Here is a 22,716-nt window from a genome sequence, read left to right as displayed (position 1 = left end):
TCATGGCGGCTGCTACATGAGAAGTGATTGGCGGGCCAGCAGGCCAGAAGCTACAATACAGCGTGTGAACAGCACGTTTATGATGAAAGTATGATGGCAGCACCCCTCAGTTCAGCCCTCCTTTAATAGACGTCCCCAAACAAAGCACTCCAGCCGTGTTCCCACATGGCTGAAGCATCCACAGTGACATCCAGAGGAGCCAAAAGCTAAGATGATTGCCTTTTTTGGTATGTTGGCGCCTCTTATCATCACAATGCGCATGACTTATGACAGCTACATGACGGACATGAGGCAGAAATGGTTAGCTGGTTGTCAGAAAGCGCCGGAAGTCCATCGTGTTTTTTTTTTCACTCATTCATCCACTGGTGGTTTTAATGCAACGCAGCAACGTCCAAACGCTCTGGACAGAAATGATCACAAACCAAAACAAGCAACCACCGACATGAAAATGCTGCATATTAAAAATGATGCATTCACAGACATTGCAAAAAAAAGCTAAATGTGCTGCAAATATCAAACAGACACACAAAGCCCCAAAACTAAAATGTTGGAGTTCAAAAAAAATATTTTTCATAATTACAGATTAAACCAAAATGTTGTGCCTGAATAAAATAATATCAAGGCTGTCTCAGAGAGGCGCTCAATAATTTACATTCAATGACTGATAACATTAGTTGCTAAACTTTGCCAAATTGCTATCATTAACTGACAATGTGGGCTTAGCGCTCGCACTCAAAGCAGGAAGAGGCGGGATCTAATGCTTGCAGTATGTTTGAATATCAGCACCCTCGCTTTAAAACGCAATATTTTAGATTATACAGTAAAGCATTTTTACCACCCAGATTCCCGCTGCGTGTTTTTGGTTTGGGATCATTTCTGTGCACGAAGCTCTTGAACGTTTGCCCGTCTCGGCCGCCGTACAGACAGACGGCCTTGAATGCACACCCATTGAAATTGCTGACGTGGTCTTGAAAATGAAACATGAACACTGCACCATCCACAAAACAGTCTGAAGTTTTCCTTTTCACTTTCTTTAAAAAAACGGCAATAAAATATATGAAAAGATATTTACAGCGTGTGGTTTTGTTGGACACAGACGAGGAAAAAAGACAAAGCTGCATTCTCCGCTACTTCCACGATCACGTGATCCCGTCTTTGCCATCCATCATAAGTTAAGCCGAGCGGAGTAAAAAAGCCAGTCCTGGTGGGATTCGTACGAAAGGCACTGTCACAACCATGGCCTCGTGACTCAGTGGGCCAACAGGGGACTTGGATCAGATTCATCGTTGAGGAGCTCACCCTGTATGCCAAGTGCGGGCAGTTTTGCCGGATATGGTTCATTCGGGATTTGGATTTCAAAACTTGAAAAGCAACCACCATGAACTCTCCCCCGTTCACCCCCCCCCCTCCACAAAAAATCTTTTATTTTGCAGAAAATGATAAATACTCTAAAGATTATTCATAAATTGGTCTCAACACCAGCATCCGATTGTAAAAATGAATGGAAAATCAAAATAGAAAATTAAAATTTCATCTAAATTATCTGTACATTTTTTTTTCCTGTATTTTCTTTTGTACACAGTGCCCCCTACTGGTAGGTTCTACAGTATTTACTGCAGCTCCTGAGAAAAGCGTGGATTCATTCAAACCTCCCATTGGTTCCTGAAATCGTCCCCCGTCCAAAAGGTGGAGGGTGATGGCGCTCCGAAGAGTCCGCCTCCTCGTCGGGTCAACGAGGAGAAGTCGCTACAGTGAGTCTCGTTGTCACGTGACCGCGCTCGAGTCCATCGCGGTCTCATGCCTCCGAGTACGAGCTCTGTACGTTGAGTTTGTCCTTCTTTAACTTGACGCCGTCCACAAGTTCGAAGTTGTAATTTTCCAGGGCTGATAAGTTCCTGTCGGACATGCCGCCGTGAGAGCAGGCGCAGTAAAGGACCACGCCGCAGATGGCGCCCAGGAAGACCCCCAGGGCGGACATGGCGATGATGGTGATGAGGATCGGGTCAAGTGTCTTTAGCATGTTGCCCGCCCCGCTGATCTGGTTGGTCTCCACGAAGTCTGGGTACTCCGTGACCTCCTCGACTGGAACGAGAACAAATGTGAGCGGAAATATTAGAAACTGTAATCCTAAAAATGACCACAATACATTTTACCGTCTGACCTTTAACCTTTAATATTCCAAGTAAACCGATATCAACTGGAGCGTTCAGTTTGTCTTGCCTTGGCCTGCCTTAGCATCAGGTCAAGCTCAAAGGCCAGATAGGACAGCGCTAGCTAACAGTGGCAAGTCAACTGTTCAGATTGCCCTAGAAGATGTTTTTACCTGTCACTTCATGCTAAAAGACTAGATAGGATAGCTCTAGCCAACTAGTGGCTAATGAACAGTTCAGAATGCCCTGGAAGATGTTTTTACCTGTCACATCATGCTAAAAGACTAGATAGGACAGCTCTAGCCAACTAGTGGCTAATGAACAGTTCAGAATGCCCTGGAAGATGTTTTTACCTGTCACATCATGCTAAAAGACTAGATAGGATAGCTCTAGCCAACTAGTGGCTAATGAACAGTTCAGAATGCCCTGGAAGATGTTTTTACCTGTCACTTCATGCTAAAAGACTAGATAGGATAGCTCTAGCCAACTAGTGGCTAATGAACAGTTCAGAATGTCCTGGAAGATGTTTTTACCTGTCACTTCATGCTAAAAGACTAGATAGGATAGCTCTAGCCAACTAGTGGCTAATGAACAGTTCAGAATGTCCTGGAAGATGTTTTTACCTGTCACTTCATGCTAAAAGACTAGATAGGATATCTCTAGCCAACTAGTGGCTAATGAACAGTTCAGAATGCCCTGGAAGATGTTTTTACCTGTCACATCATGCTAAAAGACTAGATAGGACAGCTCTAGCCAATTAGTGGCAAGTCAACAGTTCAGAATGCCCTGGAAGATGTTTTTACCTGTCACATCATGCTAAAAGACTCGATAGGACAGCTCTAGCCAATTAGTGGCAAGTCAACTGTTCAGAATGCCCTGGAAGATGTTTTTACCTGTCACATCATGCTAAAAGACTAGATAGGACAGCTCTAGCCAATTAGTGGCAAGTCAACTGTTCAGAATGCCCTGGAAGATGTTTTTACCTGTCACGTCATGCTAAAAGACTAGATAGGACAGCTCTAAAGCCAGACTAGGGCAGCTCTAAAGCACCTATCTAGTCTGGAGCCCAAAGACTAGATAGGACTGCTCCAGACAGTTTCTAATAAATAGCACTAAAGCGTCTATCGAGTCTGTAGCAGTCCTATCTAGTCTTTGAGCATGAACTGATGGAGGCGCCAAGATCCAAGTGTACCAAATGAAAGGACTTACTGATCTCGTTAAAGCCGTCCTCCGGTAGCATGGGCTCGGTGGGAACATCTGGATCTGCCCAAACAGAAAACGTACTTGAAAGCTCTGCCAACAATGATCTCGCTAAAATCTAGGAACCGTGGTCTGAAGCTAAAACGCTCCACGACCTTTCCAGGCGAACTTCTCTAAACTCTCGAATGCGACATCCGAGTTCCCAAACATCAAGCGGGGATGGTGTTGGATTCCCAATCTCACCTTTACAGTCCGCTGCACTGAGGCCGTTGAGAACCTTGATGTCATCCACAGCAATATCTCCCCAGCTCTTCCTCTCCACCAGACCTTCAATCACCACCTACAACAAGTCACCTTTCAGCTCCGATCTGAGTGGACTTTGGACAAAGGTCTCCGTTACCTGGTAGGGCTTGTTTGTGCGTGGCACCAGGACCCGGCCTTCCCTCCAGCGGTTCCCCTGGTGGCCGCTGACCGTCCAGAGCAAGATGTCCGCCGGGCCATCGGTGGTCTGCTTGCGTTGTTTGATGTGCAGCATTCCGATGTGGGAGCCAAACATGTGGTACCAGAACGACACGCACAGGTCCGACTCTGGAGACGTGACCTGCGGGCTGACCAGCCGGGCCACCTCCGTCTCCTGGAAACCCGTCGTCAAGGTGTAGATGAAGTTTCCTGAGCCACCTGGTGGACATGACAGGTATAGCGTGAGTCCAGAGTCCACTTGGTGGACGTGGTCGTGTCCTTCCGGTCGTAACGCAAAGCTCCTGAAGCTAGGTGAGGGTAGGAACGTTAAGTTGACCTTTGCCTTTCGGCTCTACTCTTCACCACAACGAACCACCGCAGAGTCACGTTCCTCCCTCACTCAAGACTAAGACCCAGAGGTACTTAAACTCCTCCACTTGGGGCGGGATCTCCTCCCCAAGCGGAGATTCATTAACAATATCTACACATAGAACAGAAGGTCCTTGGAAACATCTCAACAGGTCTGGAGAACATGCCCACACATACTGTAGATAGAAGTTGAAGAGCAGAGCTCACCTGTGTGGTCCATTTTGGGACCAGTGTTGAGGGTGGGCGTTCCACTCGACTGGATTTGCCACGGAGAACCGGTGTCCTCCGAGGTCCACCTGCAGAAGGTCGGGTCGTTGGCCCAGCCGAAGTCGCAGGCAAACCACATCAGATCTGCAAGAGAAGGTTGCCGTGAGACGACAGTCCACTGATGGCTCACACGTGAAGGCAGAGCGCCGCTTCAGCCGCTTCAGGCGCTTCAGGCGCTTCAGGCGCTTCAGGCGCTTCAGGCGCTTCAGGAGCTGAGCTGCAAACACTAGAGGGCAGCAAAGAACCGCAGGAAGTTGGCTGGGACCAGGAGCGTTCCATTAGCTCTCAGGACAGAAGGTGAGGAGGCTCACCTGGGACGTATTTGAATGAATTAATACTAATAATTAATAACCTATTTAACAACACTTCATTCCAATATGATTTCATTTCTGACCCATTCAAGTCATCATTTCAATTCATTTATTTCATCCCATCCCGATTGATGATGATGATGATACAATATTCCCACCCATGCCGGTGATTCCATTCCTCTGGAAGGAAATGATGGGATGTAAAAATACGGGGGCCAAGGATCCCTTGATGGGGAAGGAAAGGGGACACACGGCTACTTTGATTTCGAGCTCCCCACAGAGACTTGTGGATTTTAATGAGAGTGGGGACTTGAGGTTGGAAGACAAGGATGGTAGAAGAGCCGGGGGGGGGGGGGGGGGGGGGGGGGCTCCCCAACAATGCCATTCTCCATGAACACATGCGGCAAGATGTGTGTGTGGGAGGGGAGGGGGGGTTACGGCATTGGTGCTTTGTCACGCTGGATAAAGAAAGATGCCGGAGAATGGAATGAAAACATTCCCTCCCGTAATGGATGGGGGCGAGGGGGGGGGGGGGGGGGGCTGTATTTACCATTTCAACATTTTTCCCCACTTTGCCAATTAAAATATTTGCGATGCCTGCTAGCATGTTTACATGATGACTTGCGTCTCCCATCATCCTCTATGCCAACTGGCTCGTTATGCAATACACGCTCAGGGTGGGGCGGCTTCCAGGGGGCGCCAAAAACTAAGTCACATTTTTTGTACGTATTTGTAATTTGTGATAAACTCGCCATTAAAACAGCGCTAACAACAATGCTACTCCAGTTTTGTTTTGTGTGGATACGTGAATCAGCGAAGGAGGGGGGTGCCAACTAAAATCTCCCCTAGGGTGCCACGCTGGGGCGGGTGGACTGTTAGTGTGCATGAAATATTATGTGAGCATCATTAGCATGAATGTAAAGAGTATATTACAGTAGCGCTTAGCAGGCTGAGTGGAGCCGACAGGACGCCCCCATTAGCGAAGGTCAGACCGGGCCACATCCTCTCAGTGGATCATCCACTATCGGCAGCGTGGAGGAGTACGAAACCAAAACATTCTGTTATTTGGGGTCATTAGCATGGTGCTAGCCTGTTTAGCCGTGTGTGTGCTAGCCTGGTGATTAGCGATTATGCTGAGGATGCAGCAGCAGAGCACCAGTGCTAATCATCCTAGCATCAGTGGGGGGCCTCCTGGGGGCTTATCATCAACTTTAATAACACATACATCAGAGAGAGATGAGAGTCCGATGATAAAACACAATTCAAAGCCAACGATGAGCAGATAAATATTGACTTGGAACGTGCTGAGTTTCAAGCTGCTGGTAGCATGGTAGCATGGTAGCATGGTAGCATGGTAGCATGATAGCCCGGTACTCCGATAGCGGTCCAGAAACTAACCTGGAATGTTTTCCACGTCAGCCGATGTTGTCGTCTCCGGCATTGTCGTAGCACCTGCAACAACACAACACAACACAACACATGAACACACACATTCCCAATGCTTTAGCCAGGCTTGATTCCCAGCGCCAGCAGGCCCATTAGCAATGCAGGCAGATGCCAAGGGCACTGTGGCCTCCAGGGGGGGCCAAAAACATCATGAAATTCTAATCTGATATAATTACCGTAATGTACGGTGTACTTTTATCACGCAAACTCCATACATACAGGACCTATACATTTCCTGTGAAATTATTGGGCCAAAGTGGGGGTGGGGGGGTGTCATAAAAAAAAATTGCCTGGGGGCCACTTTGGGTCGGGTTGACTGTTGTTGATTCCCATGCACTGTATGCACACATGCTGTACAACAACCCCCCCCGCTACAGGGTGCCATGCTGTTCATTGGAGACTGCAGGTTAGTGGGGGTGGGGCGGTGGGGGGGTGGCAGGCTCAGTGTGTTACTGGGTTAGTGGGAAATGAGGCCAAGAGGCGTGCATGGAAAAGGGATGAGAGGGAGGGGACACGCTAGGTGACAGATAAAAGGATTGGGAAGTGTGGAAGCAGATCGGCCTTTCCTGTTTTTTTTTGGGAGGGGGGTATTACAGATGGGCACAGCTAATTGGAGTTGAAACAAGCCAGAGAGCGCATGCGGGTGCAAACGCCGCTGCAGAGTGCGGAGTGCGGTGCGGCTGGAAAGGAACGGGAGTGGCGTGCTTCACAGGGGGGCGGGGGCGAGCCTCACGAGGGCGATGTTAGCACCTGTCACTTCGTAGTCATCACCTGTGCCGCTGTGGCAGCTGGCCTGCTCCTCGTCGCACTCGTCGGACGGCGTCGTGGCCGGAAGAGTCGTGGAAGGAGGGATTGTGGGAGCTGCGAGGAGGAAGATGAGAACGGGATATCAGAGATATGAAGGTTTACGTTTTAGTTCGTCCGCCGTTCCGATGTGACGACATTCGGCAGCAAAACACCATCTGTACTACAAAGATTCATCTGGATTTTAAACGAGGACTTTGAGCTATTAACGTCCATTTAGCAACCCCTCCCTGGTTGGAGGTGTGATGTATAAATAGGGGCAAATCAAAAGCAGGGCTGGAGCTCATAACAGGACACGGGATGGCTACCCAGGGCCCCTAACTGCCACTGCAGCCTCTTATTAACGTCCTGTCCCACTTGGATGTGGGCAACCGTCCTGGTGTGTGCGTGTGTGTGTGTGTGTGTGTGTGTGTGATTCTGTCCATACTTTTTCCAACAAGCATCAAAATAGTGAAAAACAAACTTTGATATTTTGGAAAGCAACACATGCTTTCCAAGTTATTCCAAGTTATTTATACTCCATATCAACTTGTTACATCATATTCCCAACGTCATTTTCCTAAAATTACAACCTGTTTTGTTTCTCATATTATGACTTCGCTAAAATACATTTTTGAATATTTCAACTTTGCTACTAAAATAACATTTTCCTTACAGTTTATTGACTTTTTCTGCTGAGCAAATCAACTTGATCTTAGTATGACTTTGTTCTCATAAAACATTCGTTTTTTTTAAATTTCACACTAATTGTAGTTTTTCTTTTTGTAATAATGATGTAATATTTTGACATTATTCTGATAATCTTCAAACTCATTCAAACAACCTAATTTGAGAAAATCCAACTTTATTCTGTTTTGTTGTTTCCCATAATTTTACAGTTTTGAAAAACCCCAAATTGTTTGCCTTTAGTAATTCCACTTCATGCTACTACAACGCTGTTATTAGCACATTATTCCTGTGAAATTAATACTTTTTTCCATCCATATTTTAGCTTTATTTTTATAAAATGACTTCTGTTTTTTTTACATTTTCGCTGCTGCTATTTTATCTTGTTAAATTATTGTTTTAGAATGAGTCGTGGGCCAGTATAAAAACAGCCACGGGCCACAAATGGCCGCCGGGCCGCACTTTGGGCACCTCCGGGCTACAGTATGCCATGAATGAGGAATGGGAAAGATGGGAGGTGTAGATAGACACAGACATAGATAAATAGCTGAAAAGTGCCTGTGCAGTGTGTGTGTGTGCGTATGAGTGTGTGCGTGCGTATGAGTGTGTGTGTGTGTATATGAGTGTGTGTGTGCGCGCGTCCTCTCAGATGAAATATGAGGCAGCTCAGCCTCTGTCAGATTCAGGGTGGAGGAGGTCAGAAATGGGGTCAGCGCTGAATCGGGGGAGCCTCTCACAGAAATGAGGATTTAGCCTTCCTGCTTCTGGTTTACACACACACACACTAAACAGTACCTGTGTGTGTGTGTGTGTGTGCGCGTGCGCGTGCGTACATGGATGTTTGGCAGCCCATCGGCGTTTGCGTGTTTGGCATCAGGAGTGAAAACAAGCATTATCATGTGACTAAAGCTGCTGGTGGGAGTCAATGAGGCTTACAACGGAATGTGGCGCCCTGAAATTCAATATGTAAATCCACTTACGGCCGGCCGGCAGCACGCTGCTACGTGGCTAAGCCCTTTCTCTATCGGCTCGGAGACCAGCACAACAAATAACCATGGCGCAGAGGAAAGGTGCGCAGCGCTTTGAGAGAACAAAGCCTGAGTTTGATGGACGCGTGCGTGGCTGCTCCGGCGTAGCTGGGTAGCAAGGTGGGCATCTGTTTGCCCCCCCCGGAAGGGACGTGCAATAAGGGCAGCTTTGATGAAAGTGCGAGCTCGACGAGTGTCCCTGCTGGCTTTATTCGAGACAAGCCGGACAGCTGCGGGATGAAGACAGGAAGCCTCCAAGCGCACCTTGAGAACCAGGACACGAGGCCATGCTATTCCTTAGCATGACAGACACCTCGTCTGCATGCATGCATGCTAACAACCTCACTTAGCGTACGTGTGGCTTTGCGTACATTCTCCAGTGAGCAGACAGTATGTCTTGTGGTATTATCAATACAATGCAGTCATTTATGGCGGCTAACTGGTTCCACTGATAAGCAAATTCCGAGAGGAATATTCCTTTTCTTCTATGTAGAGCATGGAAAACCTATGTACAACCTTCTAAATACCTGTTTGAAAACATTAGAGCCCCCGAGAGTCACCTCTACCCTCCTATTAGCCAATATAGTACATCCTGTATTATAGGAAAATAAACGTGCTGCCTTGCTAGAGGAGCTGAGTGGTTTGACGGACAGGATGTTGGTTTTATTTTGGCATGGGGTCAGTAGACAGGATGTTGGTTTTATTTTGGCATGGGTTCAGTAGCCTGTGTTAAGGGTTATTGTGAGTTTGGTGCTTGTGTGCCTCACCCAACATTACGGTTACATTAGTGACACCTAGTGACCAATGAACGTTACTACATCATGTCTAGTATTTTCCTTTGTTTAGCCATTTCTATGCTTGGAAACGCTTCATTGCTTCAAATGCTTCATAAATGCATCCAATGTGCTTCTGTGTTTTCCTAATAGGCCAAATCCAACCAAGAAACAGCATGATGCATTCATATGAACATGTTTTATTGTTATTGTAAAACTATAAATATGTGTCACCATGTTTGGCATTTTTCAGATGAGATGATTGCTATGATTTGCGATGAGTGTTTTGGTCGGAGTCGGGCCTTGTGGAAGGTTGGGGATGTAGTTGATGTGGATTAGGTGAATATACGTATGGCCAGGACACGAGTGCAGCTGGCATGGCGGGCACGGAGCATGGTCGGGAGAGAGATAAGGTCAGGGAGAGTGAAAGCGTCATTACTGTGAAACCTTAGCGCAGCTGGAAAAGCCATTAGCATGCGTGGGGAAAGGTTGCACTGTCAGTGGCACTTTAGCTCTATTGGTGGCGATGTCATTACCGCTGCTAGTCAAGTCATCACCGGGGATGGAAATGTTTGTTTCCGCTCGGAAGAAGCTAATATTCCCATTTCCTTTTTGCATTTTACGCAGCCAGGCTGAAAATGGATCATTTGAACGTCGTTGGATAGATCCTAAAAAGCAGTTTACCTTCAATATCACAGCCCAGCAGCTCCAGTCGCAGGCCCATTCCAGCAGGCGTGGCTCGATCCGGGTAGATTCGGATGAAGCGGGTCAGCAGGGGATCCAACGTCCTCAGCTCGGGAGTGTCGTAGTTGTTGTTGCCTTCAAAAAGCTGAGAGAGCGAAAGAAGTGACATTCCGGACAAGATTAGTGCCGAATGTTGACAGATAGCAACTTTCTCCATGAAGACCCCCCCCGCCCCCCTCCAAAGTGGAGAACGGCAGCTAACTAAGACAGGGAGGGGATACAAAACCTTCATAAATCAAGCATCAGCCCATCTGGATCAGATTTATGTCCTGTCATGGACGTTGTAATTGGGGTCGAGCTGTTGCAGCGCCGCATGGCAGCGTCCTGGCGTGTGCGCTCCGACATGCTAGCCCCCCCCCGCAACATACAGCACGCATTCAAATAATCTGAATATTCTAACTGGAGAGATTTATTCATCAGGCAAAATGCATCTCCAGCAGGGGGCTCCAACTTTGATATGCTAAGAAGTTATGCATATTTCATATCTCAGCCCTTTGCTGTATTTTTAGGGATGTACCATAACAGCCGTATCAGCCGTATCAGCATGAAATTGCAATATCGGTTGATATCGGCATCTGATTTTTTAAATCTAAATCTAAATGCTGTATACGTCATATATATGTCATGTTACACATGTTGGAATCGGTATCGGCTGATATCAGAAATCGAGGGTTGGACAATATAGGCATATCGGTTTTCAGCAAAAAAGTCAATATCGGACATCCCTAAACTTTTTTCTTCAGAGATGATCTTTGAAAATGTTCTTCCATATCACTACTTTAGTCCCCATAATATTAGTACTCAACCTCATGTTCTAAAAGTGACAACCCAGTTTGTTTTGTTTGTTTCTTATATTACAACTTAAAAAAAAAAACAGCTAAATTAGCTGAATCCACGCAGCAAGGCCACAAGTGGAAGACTGCCATCCATTACATGTGTGCTATGTGAGTGTTTATTAAATGTGTGCATTCGGCGATGCTGGAAGGAATATAAATGGTTTGTCTCTCCAGTATGCCGAGTGCCCCCCCACCCCCCCCCAGGTGAAGTTTCTCCATTCCACTGAAAAGTGAGTGAGCGTGCTGTGTGGAATACTAAGCGGGAAGACGGTGATGGGAAATACTGATCCTCCATTCATCCAAGGCAGCAGTGAAACGTGCGCGTATTGGCTGGAGAAGGACTTCCTAAACCACGTGGATTCGTCCCATGTGGGTTCTTGCAGACTTGACATGCATGCATGGAAATGGAAGAGACTCCATGTTCTCTACCCCATTGGACTGTTTCACCCTCCAGAGCACAAATACATAACATAACTATGACAGCCACAGGTAGCTAACATACACGACTGCTACTAGCGAACAATAATAAACATCCATGTTAAATCTAAACATCATTTTATATGATATATTCTTTGTCATGTTGTTCTGCATTGTTCCATGTTTGAAAGCCAACAGTACTATCGCTCAGAGGAGAAGACAGATGATGCTTAACGTCAGTTTCCACATTTAACTTACAGTATCACAAAGATACTGTGAACATCCAGCAGCAACACAACGTCTGCTTTAGCCGAGAGGTGTCACTTCGACGGCGTCACTTCGACGGCGTCACTTCCAGGATCTAGACTGAACAGCGAGAGCTAGCTGGTCATGGGTGGCGCCTTCAACTATAAATGTCATGTTTGCAAATGTAAAACACGGAAGAATGCAGAACGTATTGACAAAGAATATATAAATATCCAAGCAAAGGCAGGAGCCCCTTCAAGCAGTACCTTTGGTCTGTTCCCACTGGTGTCCAGCACCATTTTCCAGTCAGACCCGTTGTTGCTGTGGGCGAGACGGAACTTCTTCATGAAGACCTTGTTCTCACGGTGCTTCCCTCCCTGAATGATCAAGCCTTTGACCAGCTTCTCCTCCCCGAGGTCCACCTGCAGCCACTCCCTGGTGAACGGCTGCGGCTGAGCCAGGAGGTTCCAGCCCGTGCGGCTGGTGAGCAGACGAGCGTTCTCCGGCACCCAGCTCCGGTCGATGTGAGACGAGGCGGTGATTTGGCTGTCGGTGATCAAGCCCGAGACCATGCCCAGCATTCCCGAGCACGGGTACTCTAGGAGACAAAAGGTTGGAGAGCTCAGGCCAACATATTTCAAGTTTGTGTGGAGGTAATGGGAATAGTCAAAGTGGTTGGACGGGGAACACTTCCCCTTTGTGATGCTTCTATCATCTTTCCTTCTCTTCTCTCCTTCCACAGATCTCATGCATACTAATTATTTCGCCCCGAAGCGCTTGTCTCCAGGCAGCCAATTAAAACTCTCCTCGCACTCCCGCATCCACTGTTGCTTCTCATTCCGCTTTCCTCCACAGACCGGCACACAAAAACCCACATTGTCTTCAACTGCGGCCGCACTCTTCTGCGCCGCAGCTGGGAACATCTGCTGCTCGCCGCCTTTCATCCCTCGTCCTTTCTTCACACATATCGCCATGTTCTTCTCCAAACTGCTTTTCCGACACTTTAAAGAGATCAGAGTTTTCCTTTCTTTTAAAAAACACACAGATGACAGTCCGTCCCCGCGGGGGCTTAGATTCCTGGACCACCAGCATCAGGAGAAGAAAAACAAGTCATTTGATACGCACTTAAAAATCTCACTTTTTAACACACAGCCTCCTGCTAGCACGACGTTGTCCACTGATTTTGGATCAACATTTGCAGTAAAAGTGGCTGTTTTCATGACAAGATAAGAGCAGAGGTGTCCAAACGGGTGTTCACATCTTCCTCACGAGGGTGGGGGTACGCTGGAGCCTATCCCAGCTGTGTTTGGGTGAGAGGCGGGGTCCACCCTGGACTGGTGGCCAGCCAATCACAGGGCACATATAGACAAACAACCATTCACACTCACATTCATACCTATGGACAATTTGGGGTGGGGTGTTTACATTTTTTATTTTTATTTTATACATAAAGTCATTATATTTTGACTTTATATTAGATATTAGAATGTTTTCCCCCAATATTCATTCTTATATTACTAATACTGTGACTGTAACGTCTCTAATATTAGGACTAATATTAAGCTATTCTTGTCAAATGACTGCTGATTGGTCTTTCTTTGCCGTTTTCTTCACTTGACACACCCGCCTTGGGATGTCAGGGACCTGATTGGATTTCCGAGTTCCTTCCCAGCAGATGTGTCGGTGCTTCCGTAGGCATCCATACAATACACCCATTGAACAAACCGGCCGCCATAACGTCTTCCCATCTTTACAGGAGGTCAGGAATGACACTCACTGGAGTCCAGCACACCCATCCCTGACCTGCTGACATTTCAGGCCCAGACGAGGAGGCGGGGGGCGCTTTTAACCCCCGCCCCCCACGGAGGCATACGTCCATATGTGATTGCATATTGCGCGTCAGCAGGAGACAAAGTGCTCACTGTGCTGCAGCACAACTAAGTGGCGGAGCCGGGAAGACGAGAGCGAGGACTGAAGAACAAGGCGTCATTCAGACGCTTTCTCCGCTTATCTTGAAGGAACTCTCGTGCAGGCAAACGTCTGCTTGGCGGAAAAGTCCAAACACAGAACGTGTAGCTTATTTATGCGGCTCAGGTCATCTGGATTTGTTTTTCTGGTCTTCAGCCGTACGGCACACACCCAGAGGAACAAACACGCTGGCGGAGATGCCGATCCAAAGGCTTGTGGGCCACATTTTGGTTTGGGTGGACCAAGAGTGGTTCTTGGTGGATATTTATAGACTGTGGTGTATTTACTAACAACAGGGTGCTGCATCTTGATATTAACAACCCGCCGTGACGTCATGCCCCTGTGCCTGCTTATGGTGTTTGAATTGCCTCTTATGAATGTTTCATGCTTCTTCAGGAAAAAAATAAAAGCCCAGGACGCACCAACAGGCTCAGCTCACCACAAAAGTTGATATTTTTAGATATTTCAGCAAGTTCCGCTATCAGGGATTTTGCACTTCAAACGGTGAGTCACAGAGTTGAATGCAGCACTCGGAGCCGGTCTCCCACCACTTGGGCTGCACCCGGGGTGGCTGACGTCATCCGGAGGCCATGTGGTGACTCCCATCTTGTGATGTGTTTACTCGCTCGGTGCCGTGGTGCGGTTCTATTCCCCCAAAACACAGCGTGCAGCTGCGACGCCGATGGTACCGTGTCCTCTGTTATTACACACGCTGGAGGGATGCGCCATGATGGTGTACAACTATCCCACTTTCACACACCACCGGCCGTATCAGCTGATATCTGTTTTGGTAAAACGCTCAATTCCAGCATCTCTAACATATACCTAATCTAGACGTACAAACAGCTATAAAAAGAGGCCGCTAAGAATGCAAGTAATCCCAAGCTTTCAAAATAAACCTCCAAACAGCGCAGACTGCACTGATACGAAATAACTTATTTTGCACTGAAACCTGTATTTGTGTAGCGAACGTGCTGGTGTGCATGCATACTAACCTGATATCTTACATCCGTACACTTCAAAGCGCAGCGCGATGCCAATTTCCCAGCTGACAGGACGGATGCGGATGTAGCGTGTCAGGGTGGCTTTGGGCAGCATCGTCTTGGCAACGTCTGTGGGGTTGGTGTTACCTTGGAAAACCTGCAGGGTCAGGATGGATTATCTGTCATACTTCAATGGAAATAGTCCCTTTAAAAAGCAGATGATTGGAGACTTTAAATTGTGCCCCACCTCAGCTGGGATAGGCTCCAGCATACGCCCACCCTAGTTGGGATAAGCGGCATAGCAAATGGATGCATGGATGACACCAAGGGACTGCGGTTGCACTCATCTGTCAGTTTGTGTTAAAGTGAAACCAAAACCCTAAAAGACCCGACTTGTCCTGCTCATAAAGACTTTCCCTGTCTGCTGAAAACCAAGTCAGCTTTGGCCTGTGAAACCCGAGGAAGCTTTTGCAACAGAAATGACCAAAGACGCCCCCCCCCTTCCTGTCCAACAGATCTCATGTTTTACGACAGAATCTTGTTTAAAGGTCGGGCATGTCACCGTTTCCCCCCCGAGGGTCCTGGCGGCTGACCACCAAACAACTCCAGTCCATCACGGTTCAATCTGGGTAATTGACCCACACTGGTGACCGTACCATCCTCCGACCTCCTGAACCCAGCGGTCAGAGCGAAGGGAGGCGTTCAGCTCGGATGGACAGATACATGACGGTTTACTGTGAAGGAATCAAACCCGGCGCTCGGCGTGCACAAACACGACGGTTGCTGTTGAAAAGTATTTACACGCCAAACACGACCCCGCACTTTGGTGCTTTCATCCAGATGGACAAACCTTAGCTGATCAGCAATCAATAGCACGCCGCCCCTCCCCTCCGTTCTCCCCCCTTTGGGTCCCGCCTCCACCAGCTGCTCCAACAGGACGCCCCATTAAACGTTTGTCAAGTCTGGGGTCATCTTTGTAGCTTTTACAAGCTGGCGGTGTTGGACTCAAACAGAAGCCGCATTCCTTCCCTGGCTGCAGTTCCTACCAGCGACCGCCGACACACACGCAGCGGCTGCATCGCCACGCCGAGCAGAGTGCATAATTGCACGTCCCGAGGCAGATGACAGGGTATTTCCCAGATTGTGGCGCTTGAAGGCAACACGCAGCGGAGCACAATTGGAGTCAGCTGGCCCGTGTTAGGCAGGATATTCCAAATGTTTCTGCTTTCTGCGCCTTGGGAAGTCGCATAAATAAACTTCTTTCATCATCTAGTCGGCTATTATTGTGCAGCGGACTTGTGGAGGTCTTAGCCAAAAACCAGCTCTCTGGTAGATCTGGTCTACAAGCAGGAAAAGTTGGTACCTTTTGCTTTGAGCCTTCCTTCAGCGTGATCCAATCCTCCCCATTTGAACTGACGTCTACTTTGTAGGATTTGACAAAGTAAGGCCTCTGGGTCTCCTGGGAAACGGCGCCTTGGGTACCGATGGCCGAGACAAATCGCAAGAATCCAAGGTCCACCTGAGAAGAACAAGAAACACACAGAAAGATTGAAAAGATTCTCTTTGCTGATGGATTTTCCACGACTGACAAGATATTGATTACAACCCTGGACTCACTTCTACCTTCAAGGTACTCAAGGAGCTCAGACCGTGATGCAGCATCACCAGCACCTGAGGGAACCAGCAACCTTCAGGTTGGGAGACCTGCTGCTAATGCTGCTAATGCTGCCATGCTGCTAACTAGAGACATCTGATCCAGACACCGACAACGTATCAAGGCGCAGATGACCAATATTGGAACTATTGGAACATCTGATCTTGGTGTGAAAGCAAATGAGGGCAACACCTAACAATAATCTTCATTTAGCGTTGAAACACACCAAGAGCCAATAAATAAGCTGTGGCCTGAAAATGGCCCCCAGGCTGCACTTTGGACACCTGATGAAATACGATCAGAACCACGCTAGCCGGAATTGAATAAGCAGCCAAGGAGTGAAAAGGACGCAGGATGACAAGCTCATTTCCTGAGATGCTTATTGGATTAAAGTCAATCTTGACAGAGTTAGGATGAATGCAGATTAAATATGAAATACCATCTTCACCAAGCAGCGCTGAACTGTGACTGATTACTGTCGGACTACCATTTTTATTCCACAGGAGGTTAGTGAGGCCAGATAGTGAAAGTGTGTGTGGGCGGACGTCTGTTCTGGATATATTTGTCACATGTGTACATTTTCCGAGCAGATGCTCTGCAACGTCGTGGCTGGCTTTCCTCAACGCTTAAAAAGCACCACAGCGTGTGCTTGCTAACCATCATGCATGATCATAAAACCATATTGTTTGTATGGACAGCACATCCGTGCCTTATCTGACGTGACTGCAGGCTTGCGGTGAAGCGCCACAACAATCATTCAGTCATCGGCAGGAACATCACACACACGCCTGGAATTCTACGGCGGCCATAATCCCAGGGTACAATCCCCTAATCCACAAGTGAGTGGCAAAGTGAAAAGAGACTTTTAAACATATGCTGTCTAAAGAAGCTGCTTTAATAAGCGCCAACGCCATCGCTGACAGGCTGAGCTGACATTCATGAGGAGTAATTGCATGCAGACGCCCCAGAACAGCAAGTGTGCCCATCAGCGGAGCGGCTTTCCAAATCCCGATGAGAGAGTCCGCTTTCAACGGTCAATATGGTCTTTGGAAAAAACACCAAAATGGAACACAGATGCACGTGCGCCTTCTGAAAATCAAAGCGGAGGCGGCTCAACGCCAGCATCGTCAGGAAAACATTTATCCTGCATCCTCTCCTCATGTAGCCTCTACAGCAGGGTGTCCAAAGTGTGGCCCCTTGCCGTTTTTTATTGGCCCTTAAAATAGAATTTAATAAGAAAACAACAAAAAAGCAGTAATTTCAATTTTCTACCTTTATAATCTCGGAATCTTCATGTCCAAGGAATTACACGCACGGTCAAGGAGACGCCCGTGTCGCCGTCTGCACGCTTAAGCTACTAACCCAAACGTCTTTAGCGTCCACAAATAAAGATTACATGAAAAAGCTCGAGGGTTTTATTTCATCCGTCCCCGTTTCATAAAGCAGAGAGCCGACTAAACAAGCAGGATGGAGGATGGCATTTACGTTTCAATGCTAAGATAAATACCAGCAATCACCAACATGGTGCTAAAGGAGAACATGCTCCTCAAAAAGGATGGGAAATATTGGGGGAGGGTGGGGGGGGTGCAATGGAGCTTTGCAGCGAGCACAGGAACATCTCAAGTCTGGAATTTACATAAATAATAATGCTATACAGTATAACATATGCATATCTGATATCAGGATAAAAGGAGGTACAAACTATAGAAGGGGCCACAGTTTGGACACCCGGTTCCTTTCACACTTTGAAAACGGTGTGGTCATTTTTCTAGCCTGTGAAGGTTCTCCAGTTCACTGAAACATAAGATCAAGACGGTTTCTGGACTTGACTCTCCAAGTGACCCCGTAACACCGGAAAGTGAAGTCAATTGGAATATTTGGATGGATTCCAAGACGTAGAAGGTGAGGTCTAGAGTGGACCACTTTCATGGAGACTGGCAGCCGGTAGGGCCGGGTAATGGAAAGAAGGTGCGTGATTTATTCATGGCTGCTTGTTAGAAGCACAACAACACGGCCCAGGCTGCGCTAGCTAGCAGACCAAGGTCACGGGGGTCAGGATGAGAGGAGTGCTTTGCATGTGAAGAATTCCACAGGCCGCAGAACAACAAACAAAGGCGGATAACGAGCAGGGAAAGTTCTTCCAGCCTGCGGACGGCGCCGGCCGCCCTTCCCAGAGCAGAGAGCAACGAGGAGGATTGACAAACGACTTGTGACGATGACTATGTATGACTTGCAGTGCTCGGCATCCTCGACGGGCTCAATCATACTGATTTTGTGTGTGTGTTTGTGGGGGGGGGGGGTGACTTTTCCTGTTCTGGGAAAGTGCTAAAGGTTTGCGAAAGACCTGGCTCACATTGGCTGCTCGGAGCGTGTGCCCGAATACAGTGCACCTTGTTGGACCACGCCAGGGGGCTCTCCTGCGTTATACTCCGTTCTCCTGGTAGTAGTGATGGTAGTATTTTCTTATTGTGTTTTTTCCAAAGTGATACCTGATAACGGATACCTGAGTGTGTTGCACAACTGCCAGACGACAGTGAAAGATACATACTAAATATGTGCTCAGCTTGTAAGAATGTGCAAGTAGATCCAAACAGGAAGTTGACATCAGGTACAGTATGAACACAAGTCTGTACGTGATCCAATCGTTTCCCCCAGATACAATTATACTACATTATCTGCCTCCATTACTGCCATCGCTAGATGAACAAAGTACATTCAGCAATATAAAAAAATACATCTATTATCTTCCAGGCAATTAAGTGTAATTGGATAATCAGCCTGAGCACAGTGTACACCATTTAAGTCTGATGCCAGGCCGCGTGATGTGTTTTCACACGAAACACGGTCGCTGTAGCGTGACTGTGGTGAGAAAACACGGTAAAGTAGGACGCTCGCAGGAATAAAAATCAAACACAGCCCAGCAAATTCTCCAACGATATATCTCTCCACGCCTGATTGGCTTATAATCGAGCTGCCAAGACGCTGGCAGGTCTGAGCTCGGGAAGACGGTTGTCAAATAGTCTTTTAAAATGCTCCTGCACTGAAGAAACCGTTGGTGGCTGGCGGCTAGAACAAGTCACATGATGCCGCCTCGGTGAAAAGGGCCGTATGGAATCACATCATCATATCAAATCCACCCATTTGCATCTTTGTTTCATGGCAATAAGACAAATACGCCGTCTTTCTCAACAACACAACGTGAGGCGTTCATTCCTTTTGGGGAACATCTCCATGACCAGACAGCGTCATCGGGAATTTTATGAGTCAAGGACCTCCATAAGCTCCACTCACACCTCGCATTTATCACCATAGCTTATTTTTAGTCATGGCACCTCTCGGGGGTCTTAAAGGGGCCCTACCCTCCAGAGACATGTATATATAGCTGTCCCTCGTTTATAGCTGTTAGTATTTTTATAGCCGTTAATGAGACCACAATGCATGAATTTTCCCGATGTAGGATTTAGTGTTCATGTCCTGGGAAGCCTTGAACAACGGGTGGCGTCTATGCAGTGAACACTCCACATCAGGTTAGGAATCGAACGCTTCCTACACCGTAATATTTTTTTATTATTGTGCTTTCTGGGAGTTTAAAAAGAAATCAAGTTAATGAGGTGCTTGTATTCACCGACTCAAACTACTCTTGATGCTAAATTATCATCTCTTAGGCGGAGCTAGACTGGTTTTCCTGTTCATCATCATCATCATCATCATCGCCAGACTTGTACGCAGGACTGAGTCATGACTGTAACTGTTGATGACACGGTCCTTGGACAGGAAAAGGAAGTCTAAGCCGGCGCTATGTGTCACGTCTGGCAGCTGCCTGATGACTCCATCCGAGACCAATGCGGCCGAGGAGGACCCATTAGCGATCATGATGATCAATTACGAGCTGAGGTTTGGTCTCAGGGTCTTTACATCCAGCCGCTTCATTTCATGGCATCAGGCTGTCCCGTCACGGCCTGATTCCGAGTCCTACTTTTCAGCGACTCCACTCAAGTGGGATTCTCCATCCCTTCATTGATTTTCCAATATAGGGAAGGAAGCGGAGACGGCTTCCATTGTTTCCACTTGTACGCCGCATTCACGATGATGATACTGGAAGTCATGTTCTCCGACTCCATCCAGTGAGAAGCTGCTATTAATAAGCTGCTCGTCTGCATCATCTCCAGCAGCAGGCATAACAATGGCGGCTCGCGGGTTTGGATGAAAGGGGAACGCTGCTTTCGGTTGCGCTCTTCTTCAAAGCAGACTAGAGAACACGCGCCGTCCATAATTGTGTCGTTTTGTTGGGGAAGTGAGCAATTGCTGGTTAGCCGGCGGAACTCAACCTGTTATCTTGGCTAAGTGGAAGGCATTTTACACAGCTGTTTGCTTTCCGGATCAGCACTCAGCAAATAAGTTCTGCCGCAACCACCTTGTAAACCAGGACCTGTGTGCACAAGATGCAGCAGAACGAGGAGGACGACGTGCAGTACTTGCAGGAGCAGACATGCAGTACTAGTCTAGTCTACAGAAAAGCTCTTCACCTTGTCAACAGGATTTGTAACATTATTGAACAAAGTGGCGAGGGAGGGATGCCACACAAGACCTGGGTTGTTTGTCCTTTCACAGCATTTCTACAAGTTCTCTCTCGCCAGCCGCCTTCTTCCGAGCATCAAGGTGGGAGTGGTTCTTCAAGTTCTTTGAAGCCTAAGAGGATGAACAGCACGCGTCGCTGCAGCAGGTTGAAGTGAAACTGAATTAGCGAAGCCCCAAGACCGGGCGGCTTAAGACCCAAATGATGGGATTTATGGAGTCAGGGTAGCGGCAGTATGTAAAAGCTTGATTAACATTAGCATGGTCAGGAAAACACCTGCCTTTGCACATTGTGGATGTGAGCTCAGCGGCCTGAGAACTAAGGGTTCCTTGGGGGCCATAACGGGAGAAACTGCAAAGACTGCCAGCATATTGGAGAGAGAGGATCCGATGGCCTGAAAGAGCCACTGGAGTGTCTGAATGATTCAGTGGAAGCTGCACGAGCCGCCATTGATTGCATGAACACACAACATGAATAATTGACATGTCTTGGAGAGAGACCAACTGTCGATACTTAAAAGCCTTTTTATTGAACAACTCATAATAGCAACATTACATGCAGCAGCATACCAATGTATGAATCACATCTATAATTTAGCCTCAATAGCCCGCGCTGTTATTTGTCATCTTTCTGCTAGCATGCTTTAGTCAACATTATTATTATCTACAGTATATATTCATGACCCAGGCTAAACAACTAAACCCTTTCACGATGGTTACTCGATGATTTAATCGTCTTTCAGTGAAGAATGAACACACGCAAAGCACTCGCCCTTAGAATCTATACTTCACTTTACTCTCATTATAGATGCTATATTTGCTCATAAGCAGGTAATGTGACTATAGGGGTGTTATGTCAAGTCTAAAAGTCTCTAATGTTACAACAAAACATATTTCCACGGTTGTAAAGAGCTTCCATTTATAAATGAGTCCTATTTTGCAAAATTCCCCCATCCCGGTTCGGTCTGGAACCAATTGAGTGCGAGAACGGAGGGATTAGTGTACGTCCATTTCAATGTACTGCTGGTTATGAGCTACACCTCCGCCCCCAAATGACCCAAAGAGGACGCACCCCCTGCCACCCACCCCTCCCTGCATGGGAAATGGCGCGGCATCCAAGTGGATGAGTGGACCCAAAGGTGGCCTCCCATGCATTATGGAAGCATCAGCCTGAAACCACGGCCGGGGAAGAATAATGAAATAAATAATGAATGAACGCCACGCGGAGATGATTGGTACGTGCCGTGAGGGGATCTGAGCTGGTTGCACCGCCGCAGAAAGACCTAATGAAAGCAAAATGACAAATTCCACTCTTTTAATAGCACTTGTGATAATTGGGCGAGTGCTCAGGGTGCTTGTCACAAGTGCCGTGCACTCCTCCGACATAAATTACGTGGCAACCGCAGACGCGGCGCTTTCGTTGGCTTTGCAATTGAAAGGTTTTTGATGCGATTAGCATCGGGTAAATAAGCCAGCCCATTAGTGTGCATCCCTTTTAAAATCCACATTTTACTGCCAAATCAAATCATCGATACGATCAATAGCGCCTAGCGACGGGAGTCTCCAGTGACAACAAATCATTGCGGGGGTCTTACCGATTTCCGTTAGTGAAGAGGCATGTTGGGATGCTGTGCTAAGTAGCTGCTACCATCCTTGGCAACTGGGAGTACGTCTTCTTCCTACGAGATAACATCTTTCGCTGTCAGGGCGGCCGTGATTATTCCTGGGATGATAGGCAGCCACGCTCAGGTCGTCTACGAGGCTTCAATGTTCAATTGGTCAACAGGTCACATGACTACTAGCCCATCACTACCAGAAGT

General features: G+C 47.4%; 1 protein-coding gene across 9 annotated transcripts in view; it reads right to left on the bottom strand.

Annotated features, from left to right (window-relative positions):
- Positions 1 to 215: 215 nt before the first annotated feature.
- Positions 216 to 22,716, bottom strand: part of LOC131108420 (neuropilin-1a) — a 68,160-nt gene continuing 45,659 nt past the window's right edge. For 8 of the 9 annotated variants that reach the window (XM_078790540.1, XM_078790541.1, XM_078790542.1 and 5 more), the window contains 11 exons: positions 16,031 to 16,186; positions 14,680 to 14,824; positions 11,983 to 12,314; positions 10,158 to 10,302; positions 6,953 to 7,063; positions 6,155 to 6,208; positions 4,386 to 4,529; positions 3,751 to 4,028; positions 3,594 to 3,690; positions 3,360 to 3,413; positions 216 to 2,082 (listed from right to left, as the gene is read on the bottom strand). In XM_078790540.1, coding sequence (XP_078646666.1) covers positions 1,796 to 2,082; positions 3,360 to 3,413; positions 3,594 to 3,690; positions 3,751 to 4,028; positions 4,386 to 4,529; positions 6,155 to 6,208; positions 6,953 to 7,063; positions 10,158 to 10,302; positions 11,983 to 12,314; positions 14,680 to 14,824; positions 16,031 to 16,186 — 1,803 coding nt within the window. In that variant the 3' untranslated portion in view covers positions 216 to 1,795. The remainder of the gene's footprint in view (positions 2,083 to 3,359; positions 3,414 to 3,593; positions 3,691 to 3,750; positions 4,029 to 4,385; positions 4,530 to 6,154; positions 6,209 to 6,952; positions 7,064 to 10,157; positions 10,303 to 11,982; positions 12,315 to 14,679; positions 14,825 to 16,030; positions 16,187 to 22,716) is intronic. The other variant, XM_078790544.1, reaches the window with a different exon arrangement.

Source organism: Doryrhamphus excisus, linkage group LG5 (assembly GCF_037039965.1).
Source record: "Doryrhamphus excisus strain RoL-2023G ecotype Guam linkage group LG5, RoL_Dexc_Guam_v1.1, whole genome shotgun sequence".
Taxonomy (NCBI): Eukaryota; Metazoa; Chordata; class Actinopteri; order Syngnathiformes; family Syngnathidae; genus Doryrhamphus; species Doryrhamphus excisus.
This window is presented reverse-complemented; position numbering and strand designations above follow the sequence as displayed.